At 40.0% G+C, this 15256-nt stretch overlaps 1 protein-coding gene across 2 annotated transcripts in view; it reads left to right on the top strand.

Annotated features, from left to right (window-relative positions):
- The first annotated feature begins 3680 nt into the window (after positions 1-3680).
- Positions 3681-15256, top strand: part of LOC308083727 (phospholipase A2 inhibitor gamma subunit B-like) — a 28715-nt gene continuing 17139 nt past the window's right edge. The window contains exons 1-2 of one of the 2 annotated variants that reach the window (XM_080426053.1): positions 3681-3783; positions 6611-6727. In XM_080426053.1, coding sequence (XP_080282179.1) covers positions 3738-3783; positions 6611-6727 — 163 coding nt within the window. In that variant the 5' untranslated portion in view covers positions 3681-3737. The remainder of the gene's footprint in view (positions 3784-6610; positions 6728-15256) is intronic. The other variant, XM_080426054.1, reaches the window with a different exon arrangement.

Here is a 15256-nt window from a genome sequence, read left to right as displayed (position 1 = left end):
TGACTGCAATGAAGAGTTTGTTCCACAGTTTGGGAGCCAAAAGGGAGAAGAGTCTGTGTGGAGCGTTGTCCAGTGTGTTTTAGGATTCAAATCTGATTAGCAAAAATCTGTTTCCATGTGTTTTTTTTTTGCTGTTCAGACTGCATAAAAACATTGCAACTATCCAATCTGGATAGGCCACAGATCTGATTTAGGCTGGATTTGGGCTGCCAGTCTGAACAGGGTAGTTGAAAAGAGCCATAAGATATGACAGTAAGTGCTATGGTGGTTATGGGTACGGCTGTGGTGCAGCATAGATACAAGGCCAAATGGAGTGCCCTCACCCTGCGGGACTCTCTCTTTTCCCGCTGTTTCGCCCAGGTGGGCGTGGTTTTAAGGTTAGTTTTAGGCATAGTTTATGTGAGGTTAGGGTTAAGGTGTCACAGTCACAGACTTTGTTTCTATGTTCATGTCTCTCATGTGTAATCAGCCCTCATGTGTGTATTAGTCTTGTTCCCCAGTCAGTCCTTGTCGGGTGATTGTTTGGTGTCACATCATGTTGAGTGTTGCATCAGTTTGTGATTGTACCAAGCTTTGTACCATGGGCGACCAGGCCTTCTGCTCGGCCGCTCCTCCACTCTGGAATGACCTCCCTGACCCCCTGAGAGCACCTGTTGATGCTTTGAAAACAGGACTAAAGACCTACATTGTTAATAAAGTCAGTTAATGCTTTTAAAACAGGACTAAAGACCTATACCTTGTTAATAAAGTGTTTTCTTTTTTTCAGCCGCACTTGTTTTTATGCCAGGCTTTATGCCCTCATGTGATTTAATACTAACTTTTTAAAATTATTTTTGTAGCTTTGTCATGTTTTATACACACATTTTACATTGATTGTGCTGTAGCACGTTGAGATTTGTTTCAAATGTAAAGTGCATTATAAATAAAATGTATTATTATTATTACTATTATTATTATTATTATTATTATTATTATTATTATTATTATTATTATTTATTGTTATTATTATTATTATTATTATTATTATTATTATTATTATTATTATTATTTATTGTTATTATTATTATTATTATACATATTTAAAGTGATGAACAATAAACAATGGAGGAGTCATATCTATGTCACAGGACGATTGAATAACCAGGACGATTGAAGACAGAGCGCTCGTTTTTAGGCACGGGGCTTCGGGGCGAGGCGGGGCTTTGATGCGACGCGGACCTGTCTGTTGTTGTTCCCATAGATTCCCCCCCACGTAGCAACCAGGAAGCTACGCTAGGGGAACGCTGAACACGCGTTCACACGCACGTGATAATAGTCCATGACGCCTCGCGCCGACTCAGCAGAGCTTGAGGCCGAGGAGGCGCGCCCTCGCGCCTCAAGGCGTGAGTGCCCGCGCTGACCGGCCGATGCTCTGATAGTCGACACAGCGCCGTTCGAGTTGTAAACCGATAGGGACAGAACAGTTCTTTTCATGGATCACTGTGTGTGTGTGTGTGTGTGTGTGTGTGTGTGTGTGTCTCAGGGAGAAACTAAAACAATGCGTGTGTGCGTGGGCGCGTGCATGCACACGCACACACACACACACACACACACACACACACACACACACACACACACACACACACACACACACACACACACACACACACACACACACACACACACACACACACACACCCTCCCTCTAGTCTGGCTTGCATTGCCCTCTAGCGTTGGTTTTACAGAATTGCCTGAAAACAAGCGCTCCTTCTTCAATCGTCCTGGTTATTCAATCGTCCTGTAACATCTATACTGATATTATCATTTACCTGTTGCTATGTTATTATGGTTATTTTTTCAAATAAACCACCTGGCAAATTACTATTATTATTATTATTATTATTATTATTATTATTATTAATATTTTTTATTATGTTTATTTGATTGAAACCTTTATTTATTCTCGAAAAGAGCATTGAGGTTCACCCTCATCTGCAATGCTGTCGAGATTACAGAACAAGATTACACACACATGAGAAATCAACAATACAACATATACAAACACAGAAACAACAAGATAAGATACCTAACATAAAATGTATAAATTAAAAACAATCACATATTGAGGTAGGAAGATTTAAGAGTAAGTTATTAAATTGTCCATATGAAATTGGGGTGTTAATTTTTAGCTCGAGTTGTAAGGTATTCCATGAAATAGGAGCATCAAAGCAGAAAGCAGTTTCCCCAAGTTCAGACTGCACAGATGGAACCTCGAGTGTGAGCCAGTCGCTTGAGCGGGTCTGGCGAGTGCTTTTTATCCACTCTAGCAACAATGTAATGTATGGCGGTAACTTCCCATCAATAGCCTTAAAAATAAACTGGTACCAGTGTCTAGTTCTCCTCTCGGAGAGGGAAGACCAACCTACTCTGTTGTAGAGGCATAGCCTCCGCGGGAAGATGTTTTAGGGTACGGGTGCTGTATGCGCGCACATGCATCGCTCGTGCATTTGCGTGACTAGCGTGCATGAAAATTTGTTTTTTTAAACCTTTTTGGGGGGGTTTTGTTACTTTAATTCGGTTGCTTCGGTTCCAGAACACATATTGCACTAAATCCCCCCCCAAATAACGACCAAGAACACATTTTTCATTTTTTTATAATTGTATTTTTTTTTTCTTTTCCATACATTATTTTCAGGGGGTGCTGCAGCCCCCCCAGCACCCCTACTTCCCGCGGTACTGCGTAGAAGGTACAATGGTGAGTGCTGTAGCTTTCTCCAGTGATAAATCTAAGTGCTGAGTGAAAGACTTTGTCCAGGGGTAAAAGAGTAGTAGGGGCAGCACTTATATTACATCCCCATAGTCCAAAACTGACATAAAAACTGCTTCGACAATCCTTTTTCTACAGATCATCAGGAAGTTGGCTTTGTTTCTGTATAAAAATCATTTTTTTTGTCGTAGTTTGGTGGTGAGATCATTAATGTGATATTTAAATGTAAACTTTTCATCTAGTACCAAGGTACTTATATTCAGTATGTAAACCGTTGTAGTTTATGTCTTTGGCTTTTGAAAATAGCATGAATTTTGTTTTATTAGAGTTCAGGACCAGTTTAAGTGCTAATTGGCTAATTTTATTGCTAATTGGATAGAGTCATCTGTAAGTGTTATTGGTAGTCCTTTAATTTGGAAACTATGTCATTTATATAAATTGTGAAGAGAACTGGGCCTAAACGGAACCTTGCGGTACACCGTTGGTTACCTTCAAAAATTCTGATTTAACAACCCCCCCTCCCCCCCCCCCCCGACACACTGACGCCTCCCTGTTAAATAATCACGGAACCAATGATGTGCCATATTGTCAATGCCAATATTGTGCAGTTTATCCAGGAGCAGGCCGTGGTTGACATTGTCAAATGCTTTAGAAAGATCAACAAATATATATCTGGTTTGTTTGTTATCTAGTGCAGTTAAAATGGCGTTTTTGACTAAAGTGACGACTGAAATAGTACTGTGATTTGATCTAAAACCTATTTACTGTATATAGTGGTGTTTATAACATTACCACACTGGCCCTCATCCAGACATGCATGCCCCCTTCACACTGACCCCCATCCAGAGACCACGCCCCCTTCACACTGACCCCACCCAGAGACTACACCCCCTTCACACTGACCCCCATCCAGAGACCACGCCCCCTTCACAGTCTTATTAGAAGCTGTAACTGTGTTCAATGTTTCATTTGAACCTCTCTGTTCAACACAATGCATCTGATCACACTCATCCTTGGGCTTATGCTGTTACCAACAGGTATGTCTGTTTTATTAAGAATTATATCTTTTGGGGTTTAATTTAATTTAATTTAATTTAATTTAATTTAATTTAATTTAATTTAATTTAATTTAATTTAATTTAATTTAATTTAATTTAATTTAATTTAATTTAATTTAATTTAATTTAATTTTATTTAATTTAATTTAATTTGCTCCTGTTCTGAAAGGCTGTCACAGCCCCAACAACAACTGCACTAGTGGTTTGTTTGTCAAGGACCTTCAAATGTATGTTTATTTGGGACCCAAATACATGTGTTGTTCACAGTTCTTTAAGTTTTGTTTTATGTTTTATTATTGGAGCCCTAACCCTGGATTAAAGTTGTTGAACTTGTTTTGATCCTATGTTAATTAATTAGGCTGGGGACCCCCTGGAACCCCCTCAAGGACCCCTGGATCTCATTCTGAGAAGCACTGCACTAGTAGATGCTAAAGCAGTTCTACTCAACTTGACATAGATAGCTCAGAAGCCACATAAGAAACTATTCTATAGTATAAGCCCTATGGATATGAAATGAAAGACTAAATATGTAAAGACTTTATTCACACAAAAAAGTGTGTTTTTTTAGTGTATAAACTGAGTTGACTTCAACTGCCTTGACTTGACTCTCTTGACTGACAGTGGCTCTCAAACCTTTTCATGGACCCCCAAAATGATATGTATTTGGCTAAGGACCCCCATCTCTAAAATATGTTGTGCCAGGGACCTCCAGAAGCAAAGATTTGAGTTAATTTGAGTTTTTCACTTAAAAAAGTGTATATATCAAAGATTTGCACACATTTTCAATATTCTTTTAAAAGATTCATATCTACAAGCTGTGAGCTTGTAGATCTGCATTTTTTTGAATAGTTAAAGTATGAAATATGGTTTAAGTGGTTAAAATGATTGTGACTATATTAACTATCTTTGCTGGGGACCCCCTGTAACCCCCCCAAGGACCCCTTGGGGTCCCCGTACCCCACTTTGAGAACCACTGCATTGTACTGTATATGTGTGCAGCTCTGAACATTGCAGTTACAGGAAAAGTTAGAAGAGGGAATAGAGGAAAAAGGAACAGAACACAGAACATGTCAAATAACAAGAATGCTCTTCAACTTCAAATTACTTTATTTTATGTTCCTCTCTGAACTTGTATTTGTTTGTGCAGTCATTTAAAAACAACACACATACACCATACACAGATGCCCAGGTCAATATACAAAGAATTATCTTCATTATTCTATTACCTCCATGAAGAGCTGGCTGACTGGATTTTATTTTTATTTATTTTTTGTCATAAGACCTATCCCTTACAGGATTATAAGACACCAAAAAAATAAATAAACAATATCACATTCACTTCCTGGAAACAGAAACCGCACAAGTAAAAAGAGAAAATATTTGCTTAATACCCAAAAAAAATAAAAAAAATATACATCACATGTTTTCTTTGTCCGTTTGTCCCATGCTTTTTCTAAATATTCTGCGTTGATTGATTGATTGATTGAATATTTTATTAGGCAAAACATTTAAACATAGCAATTACATTTATAATACTTTACTTTGTCTAAAAGGTCCGTCCAAAAAAGTCCTTGCGGTCTTGTTTCCATTGAGGTCCTTAGTATTCAGTTCATAGACATATATAGTAGCAGCCAAACAGTTCAAATATCAACACAAAATACAGAGAAAATAACACTATATGTACAACAACAAAAAAAAGATGCATTAAAAAAAAAATATATATATATATATATATATTATGAACAAAAAATGGGGGGGGGGGGGGTCTGTCTAACGGGAAAATGGTACTACCTCCTCTTTCCGCCTCCAGAAAGGTGAGTTTTTAAGGCCGTTTTAAATGAGCCCAGCGATCTGCATTTTTTGAGGGATTTTTGCAAGGCATTTTAGCAAGTGCAAATATCTTATGTTCAAAAGTCCATACAAGTCTCTCTGCGTCACTTAACCATATCAAATCTAGGTTTTTACACCTATTAAATCATTTTTGACCTAGCTCATGATAGAAGGGGCAGTAGAACATAAAATGGAACTCATTCTCAATATAATTTATGTCACAATAAGTACAAATCCGCTCTTCTTCCATTACTCCTCTATACCTACCAGTCTCAAGGTGCAGGGGCAAGATCCCAGAACGGAGTTGGTCAAATACAGATCTTTGTCTGTTGGATAATGGAGCACAAACATACTTTTCACTAGCAGAACAGCTTTTTATCATAACAAATGTTCTCAGTTTTGGTTTATGCAATATATCCTGTGACCATTGTGACCTGACCTACTGTTATTATAACCATCAGAGTTGTAGATGTGTTTCTCTGCAGCTAGGGGGCAGCAGAATGCAGCACTCTGTACAGCATTATCTGGAACACATCTTTCTAGTTGGGCCAGATCTGGTCCGGGGCACACCAGGGGTCCAAATGGACCCTTACGGGTCTGTAACTCTGACAGTATACAAATGGAACCTTTTTTTTTTTTTTTTCATCTTTGGGACTCCAATCTACACTGTAAAATCCTCGGTGCTAATTAAACTCTGAGGAGTTACAGACCTGTAATCAGAGAGTAGAGAAGAGACGTGTTTTCAAAGCTCTCCTCTTGTCAGTGTACAGCAGCAACACACACACATATATATATATATATATACACACACAGCCTAAAAGTGTTCATTTCTGCTTGTCTGTTTTTTAAGTTTTCTTTTAACAAGTCAAATGATGAGAACTCTATGTATAAACTTGGAGTGGTTTGGTTTGATAGATCAGACACATGCATGGTGTTCAATTCATGTAACCTGAGTGTCTCCTAATTGTTGTCTCAGGCCATGGATTAAAATGTTATGAGTGCATCCCTGAAACCCTGAAACCCTGCACTGAGACACAGAGAGAATGTCATGGTTCTGACAAATGTGGAGCAGTAACAGTCAAGTTCGATGTGGGTATGTGATACAGTTATAACCTCTGTGTGTCTATTCTAGTCTGTCAAAGAATACAACCACTTTCTAGTGATTAAGACATTTAGCAAGTTACATGCAATCCTGGTCACTATACTGCCTCCCTCTGGCCAGCAGGAGGCATGAGCTCGGCTCTAAGCTCTCCCTAGGTTGGCAGAGGGAGTGTAGTGCCCAGGATTACTTAGACAATTGGCACTGGGTGAAAAAAATTGGGTTACAAAATCGTGGGATAAAAATGTAGAAAAAAAATACGATATTTAGCAAATGCTTTAATAAATCCCTCAGCAGTACAGCAGAGCTTTATAACTCCAGCGACAGTTAATTTAACTTTATCCACTCGCTAGCATGTGTCACTGATAACGTAGCTACATCCGGGGCTCTCTTACTCTGTGGTGTCGTCTAGCCTACCTCCTCTGTGGGTAACCGGAAGAGTGGGCACCTAAACACGGTGGGCACCTCAATGTTAAATTGACATTTTCCCCCAAAATTTATCATTATCAGACCCAAATAACCTTCAAATTCTTGTTTATGCCCACAATGACTGGCTAACAACAGGTTTTGTAGCAATTTGTAACAATTGTAAATGTCAAATGTTCAAGCATCAAGAAATAAAAATGCCAATTTAATATTGTACCCAAACATGTTTCTAAGCGCCCCCTTGTGGATATAATAGAACACTGTCAAATTAATGAAGCACAAAGAACATGACATGCAAGCCATGAACATTATGCAAGACTATCTCTCTTTATATCTTGTTTATTTTCAGCTGGCTTCCAGATGAGCAGTAAAGTAAAGTCCTGCTTTGATCGGTGTGTTACTGGCTCAGTGACCATAGCTGGATACAGCATTTTACGCGAGTGCTGCACCACTGACTTCTGCAATGTCCAGAATCCCACACGCAAGTATCTATAGGCCAGGGCCCTTTATGTTCCAGTTTGATATGACATAGGCCAGTTGATTGTCAAACTCTTTTGACACCCCTTTAAATAACTTTTTCATCCACGGTACCCCAGACTGACATAGTATTTATAGAACCGTATGTCAGATTATGCTACGTAAATATGTAAACCTTTCCCCCTAAAATACAGTATGTCACAAAGAAAATCTGTTTCCATTAAGAAAGGTTGAAAATAACTTTATACTTTTAACCGTATACGTTTAACCACTTGAACCCCAGCATCCCGATTCTGGGGGATCTATAAGCTCACAGCTGCTATTTGTTTGCGAAGAGATTTGGTGTAAAAAAAATTAACCAAGTACAGTGCAAGTCAGGTCCATTTCAGTATAGAGGGTCTAAGTGGTTAAACGGAAGTGATATTGATAAATTCCAAATATATTATCAAAGTATTCTGCGGCACCCCTGGACTTGAGTCACGACACCCTAGGGTGCCACGCCACCCACTTTGAGAACCACTGAAATTGGCCACAATCTGAAGACTTACCTCTTCAGACTCCACCTTAGCCCGTAGCACTTTCCGTAGCACTTGCCATAACCTTGACGACCTTGCAGGCTTATGCAAAGGTTAAAATGTAATTTAGATAGCATATTATGTAGACAGATGTCATGTTCATTTGTAGACCTGGCATATAATTAACCTTTCGGCCTGAAAGAGATAACTACTATAAACGTGTTGTTTTGTTGTACATGAGGTTCAGTTTTTAAGACATCATCAATAAACATTTTATGAATGTAACCCTACAGCTCCTGTCAAACCTGCTCTCAATGGTAAGAAGTGCTACACTTGCAAAGGTGACGACTGCTCCCACATTCTGCCATGTACTGGTGATGAAGAACGCTGCATCTCAGGAAAAGGTAACACGCTTATGAATTTATGCGACTGCCTCTCCTGTTTACCCATATATTTCACATTCCGCAGCTCAGAACAATGATCAATGATTTTTCTAGACTTCTCATTAAATTGAGAGAGTAATGTTTTTTTTTGTGTGTGTTTGTTCACAGGGGTAGTGAGAGGCAAAGATATCAAGGCAAAGGGCTGTGCCTCAAAGGGCGAATGCGTGTCAAGTGTCATCATACCCCGACTCATGAACATTGAAGCAACCTGCTGTGATGGTGACTTGTGCAACGGCATCGTAAGCAGTGCTGTTGCCACAAGTGCTGCAACCACTGCTGTTACAGCTACAAATGCTACAACCACTGCTGTTACTGCTACAGATGCTACAAGCGCTACAAGCACTATTGTTAGTGCTACAGGCAGGGCTACAAGCAGTGCTGTTAGCCTCTTATTCCTGGTAGCACCAGTGGTCTCTGTTGTTGTGTTCAACTGAAACGAGTCTCACTGCTTCAGTTTGCTCCTCATCTCTGTATGATCTCTGAAACTCACTCTACTGCCATTACAATCAACTCCAATTTGACGGGCGTCGGTTAAACTTCATCACCATCAAAGTATGAAAACTGTCCACTTGCTCAGTAGCTGTTCCATCTGTTATAGTGCACATGTTCTCCATCTAAATGAATACTTTGTTGCGTAAGAACATTACAACATTCTGAGATGTTGGTTTTATTTGCTTAGTTTGATTGCTCCCTGTTGGTCTGTTGGCTTGCTGTCGGGTGGAAAACTCACATGTCCGAAACTGTAACTTTTCAGGATTCAAATGAAAAAAAGACTCAAAACACAGTTGCGATGGGACACGTTTTAAGCTTGCAGATCTGCTACTTTTGCGTGACACTATGTAGTATGATAAAGTAGGGCATTCATTTTAAGAGTCATATACAAGTTGCATCTTTAACATAATGTCCTGTGTTTTTAAAATCTAAATTGGTTTTGCTTTGCTTACCCGTCTTTACTGTTGCCTGTAATGTTCTCAAATACTGTATATACATTTAAAATTCAGACTCTAGTCTAGACAGACAGACAGACAGACAGACAGACAGACAGACAGACAGACAGACACACACTGTAATTCACCAGGTTATGTTGTAGATTATGCTTGTGTAAGCCGGTGTTCTAAAATATAGTTCGATGTGACCTTTGTGACCTTTGAGCACCTGCCTCTCGACTCCAGTGGTGTCTGCACAGCCCTGCAACGTAGTATAATTAAGTTCTTATTTATCAGTATCATTATGAAAACACATTTTAAGGTTTTAAAGAAAACAATACCTGTCATTTTATAAAAACATTATTTGTTTTGATATAATTGTTATATTATCATTGAAATTGCCAATTATTTGTGGACCCACTTGCAATACTCTCACGGCCCACCAGTGTTTTGAGAATCACTGGTGTAGTGTAAAAAATGGGCTGTTATAATGGCCAATCAATTTGTGTGGGATATTAATCATGTGCCTTTGGACTTGATTTCAGTGATCAAACAGTGTTCCTGTTATGTTCTGTTTGTGTTTTTCATCTGCTAATTATTGTCAGTAATCGATTGATCAAATAAAGCAGTTTGTGCTTTTCCATAAAGCTACAGCACCCTTTCAAGTTTCAATGTGTTTATTGACACAAAGACATACAATGCAGGCAGTAGAAGATATATTCTATAAATAGTGACATTCGTGTACTTCAAGCTTCCTCAACAGTGTAGAATACACGTGATGCTGCAGAAGATCTGAACCCAGGTGTTCATACAGAAGAGGAGAGAGGAACAGAGTTCACAAGTGAATCAGTGGCGGAGCGTCCGGGTAGGCCAGGTAGGCGGCCGCCTACGGGCCCGGGACTCCGGGGGCCCGGGCCGTCAGATCACATGGACCTTTATTTTATTAGAATTAGACGCACTTTGCGTGCTCCGCTTCTCCGCCTCTCCGCGGCCGCCTCTCAGCAACTTTCCCAGAGATTCACCAGCTTACATGGAACTGCAAATATATTCGAGGCACCCCAATACACTGTTGGAAGCTCACCCTAACCCTAAAACCGAAATAAAGTAACACTAAAACGAACGCAATCTGCCCACACGTGTGTGTGTGCGGGGGGGGGGGGGCTGATCAGTGTGCCGTGCCTACCGGTCCGGCTTTCAGTTGTTCCGCCACTGAAGTGAATTATACCTTTAAATGCTATTATTCTATGCTATTCTTATCACTTACACCTGCTACCACTTAACAAACATAAGTCTGTCTTATTTTACATTTCATCTTGTTAACAGTGATATTTGTATTAGTGTTGGTGTAAAAGTTGTTTTAACAGTGTTTACATGACAACTTGTAAAGCACAGGATGTTTTGCCAGTCGTCTCTCTGCACATGGGTTTTCTTTTTTTTCAGTTCCTGAATTCAGTTAAAAGTTTCCCCAGAAGTGAAGGATTTATCTGCTGATCTTCACACCTTGATAGACATGGTGTTCTAACCTTCATCTTGGTGTTTGGGTGGAGACTGTTTTTTAAGGACTTGGTGGGTTCATGCTTCTCTACAATTTGCAGTTTGGAGAGAGAGATGTCATTACATCTATAGACCTATAAAGATCTATAGACCTATACACCTATAGACCTATAGAGAGAGATGTCATTACATCTACAGTATAGACCTGCAATAGAGCCTGCACTTGTCTCTGCTGTCAGTCACTCACAGCCCCTTTGGCTTGACCTGTCAGGGCCTGTGTGATCTATTAAACCGCAAAAAAATGATATTTATTAAATATAGTATATATTAAAAAAAAATGGGCACAGAATAAAATGTTTTATGGTCATGATTCACCAGGATTCACTTGCAATTAAATAACTGTTAAGGGCTTGATTTAATTTCTTGCACGATACTATGTGCAACAAATCATATCAAGCCCAGGCATTATTTAACTGAAATATGTGAGCTAAAAAAAAAAGGTTGAGAACCACTGATGAATTCCTACCCCACGGCTACCCTTATTCCATTCTCTTACTTTATCCAACCTTCCACTAAACTCATGTTTTATATCTTATGTATGAGTGAGCAGACATGTGATTATATGGGCACTTTTCCTAATAATAATGACTCAATCAGGCAAACAGGTACACTACGCTTCTTGAGATTTTCTGAGGAATTTCTTGACCTCCGAATTCCCTGTAACTGACAACAATGAGGCATCATCATGAGTTTGAGTTTATTTTGTAAATAAGTATATTTTGTGCACTTTTAAAAAGCTGTGCGTCTTCTTCCTTTTTCACAGGCCAGGAGGTGACACTTAGCCTGGTAAACCCTCCCTCCGGAAATCTCATTTCTATTTGATTCCAGTAGTGAGTCTGGCCTGATCCGCCTTTCTGCAATATTGGCTGTGGGCTGGAGTTGGGCGGGAGTAATACCGTTGACTGACAACCCCTTCAGCCAATGATAATTTTCCCCCTTCAGCCAATCAGCAGTTCACCAGTGTAATGTGACGCAACGGGACTTTTGAGACGGCCGTGCCCAAAATGGGTTGCCTTATTCGGATACATGGGTGTCACTGCCCGCCCCTACCGGTTCTCTAAATTTTTATTTTTAAATAGGCTTTGTCATGATTAATTGACCACATATATGAAGTTAAACAACTAAATTCTATCCAAACGATATCTTATAAGTAAATTCCGTGCCTCAAAATAGAAGTTAGAGAGCTTTTTGAAGTAAAAAAATAGCGGAGAATATAGCGAACAAGAAAAAGATGGCTGCCGTTCGTATTTTGGGCTCACTCGAACTCGCCACCTGATTGGCCAACGTAAGCTGTCAATCACAGAACAATGAGCGACGACGCTGATAGGCTCGGCCGTTTGGCGTACACAGCCAATATTGCAGAAAGGCGGTTCATGCCAGACTCACTCCTGAAATCAAATGGAAATGAGATTTCCGGAGGGAGGGTTTACCAGGCTAGGTGACACTGCCAACTGGTTCAAAAGCTCCTACACTTTACTATAGAGTACATTATCTACCATGTGGAACATGTGTGTCGTGTCGTGTCGTGTCGTGTCGTGTCGTGTCGTGTCGTGTCGTGTCGTGTCGTGTCGTGTCCTGTCCTGTCCTGTCCTGTCGTGTTGTGTCGTGTGTTTTTATTGCACGGCAGAGGAAACCATGCAAGGCACCAACCTGCTCATCGGGGGCAATTAGCGGTTCAGTGCCTTGCTCTAGGACATTTCAACACTAACTCTGGGGGAGCCCGGGATCGAACTGCGGCCGCTCTACCTCCTGAGCCACTGCCGCCCCATTAAGATATTATTTGGCAGAGATATAATATCTTTTTTGTTTTTTAGATCCAGTCAACTACAAGGATGATACTGTGAAGAGTTGCAGCGCAGATCATCAGTGTGTTCCTGGCTCAATACATACAAAATATGACATTGTAACCACTAGGGTTTAACACCGGGATTCCCGGGAGACGGGAATCCCAGGAACCGGCATTTATTTGCCATCCCAAATTGAAATCGGTTCCCGGGATCCCGTTGGTTATTTTTTAGAAAACGGGATGACTACTAATTAGTAGAAAGGCCTATCTACAGCGCGGAGGAATTACTATTATAATTATAGCCAAGTTACTTGCCGCGTTGCCGACCAGGGCAGGGTCCCATCGTCCCGTTGTGAACCAATATGGGACGCACTGAATGTAACAGTATTGAACAAAATAAAACACAAGTGGCCGTGATGCCCCCTGCCTGCCCTGCGCACGATGATTTCACCGTTTCCTCTGCTGTCAATACGGTAGACACCAGTTGATTAGTTGAGATTCAACATCAAGTGAAACGCTGCATAAACAGTGGGTAGGTTTGATTTCGAGCCTATATTCCAGCTTAAAATGCGTGCAAGCCAAGCAATGCTTTTGATAGAGAGAGAGGAGAGACTGGAGAGCTGTAGAGGGAGAGAGAGAGAGCAAGAGAGAGCGTGTGCGAGAGAGAGAGAGAGAGAGAGAGAGAGCGAGAGAGAGAGAGAGTATTAGACCAATGTGGTCCGATTTTTTAATCATCCTTAATGAACCCTATCTACACTTGCATTTTAGAACGTTCAAACTACCATTTTACTAGAACTACCCAGTAGAAGTGAACTGCACAACAGCTGTCTGTCTCATTGATTGTCATTGGCAGCGCATGCATGTGCACATCAAAATCACACTACAAAACCCAACATTTGATCAACAACAAAATATAGATTAATACATTTGACAACATACAGGCTATCAATATCCTATAAAAGTAGAGATAAGCTATGACCTCACCGGCGCTCTGATGGACAATAAATAAATAATCCTTTTGCAAACAACATCCATGTTCTGTTCTCTTGTCAACAATGATACAAATGGAACGTTTATTTCAGCAGTTAGAATGTGATAGTTTTACATTGTTTGAGTGCGTTTTGGGTGCACAGCGCAGCTCCTCGTTTAAGTTAATTGTCTTCACCTGCTGTGCTGCTGCGCAACAGGGCAGGTGGCCCTACCCAGGCCCATGAAATTCATAGGCAGGCATAGTAGCAAATTAGAATGAAATCTGCTCAAACTGACTTCTGCAACGTGATGGCACGTAAGTAACTACATTATAACCATCTGTTGTGTGTATTTCAAAGTTGCCTAGGTTCTATTAATGCTAATAGAATTGTAATTTTGTCTTTCTTTTTATTTTTATTTTGTTTATTTTGAAGGACTGACGGAGTTGACATTTTATGGTTGGGACACACCAGATAGTAATATTATTTAGTGCATTTATCAAAAAAAATAAAAGCTTACCAGAGCTTTCACAGCTTTCCCGCCTTTTTTTAAACCCGGAAGTGAGACAGGGGACCTTAGAATATAGCTAAAACCTGCCTGATTCAATTATTATGTTTTTGAAGAAATCTGACAGAGTTGACAACGATCTTGGACACAACTTTAAAGGGCAAAAACCTTTATAAAACAAAACACATTTTGAAAAAAAGTTGATGTAGTAGGGGGCACTAAGTGAAAAATTGTTACGCGGCGGATAAAAGCATGACATTTGATACAGATGTCCCTTGGGTCATCCTAAAACATCCTAGAAGGGGTGCCCAAAAAAATCTTAAACAGGAAGTGAGTTATTGACAAAATCCAAAATGGCCACCTAACTGTTGACCGTTGACTCAAAAGACACCAAAATAATCTCCAAAAAGCATAAAATGTGGCACACATGTCCCTTGTGTCATCCTAAGACATCCTAGAAGGGGTGCCCAAAAAAATCTGAAACAGGAAGTGAGTTATTGACCAAATTGAAAATGGCCGCCTAGTGTTGTCGATTGACTCAAAAGACAACTAAAGAATCTCCAAAAAGTATAAAATGTGTCACACATGTCCCTTGGGTCATCCTAAGACATCCTAGAAGGGGTGCCCCAAAAAGTCTTCAACAGGAAGTGAGTTATTGACTAAATTGAAAATGGCCGCCTACAGTGTTGGCGATTGACTCAAAAAGCCTATAGAATCTCCAAAAAGCATACAATTTGGCACATATGTCCCTTGGGTCATCCTAACACATCCTAGAAGGGGTGCCCAAAATAATCTGAAACAGGAAGTGAGTTATTGACTAAATTGAAAATGGCCGCCTACAGTGTTGAAAGATGATGCAAGATACCTAAAGAATCTCATAAAAGCATGAAATGTGGTACAAATGTCCCTTGGGTGATCTG

Source organism: Gymnoscopelus braueri, assembly GCF_963280865.1.
Source record: "Gymnoscopelus braueri genome assembly, chromosome: 4".
Lineage (NCBI taxonomy): Eukaryota > Metazoa > Chordata > Actinopteri > Myctophiformes > Myctophidae > Gymnoscopelus > Gymnoscopelus braueri.
Note: the sequence above shows the minus strand (reverse complement) of the source record. Positions and strands in the feature narration are given on the sequence as shown.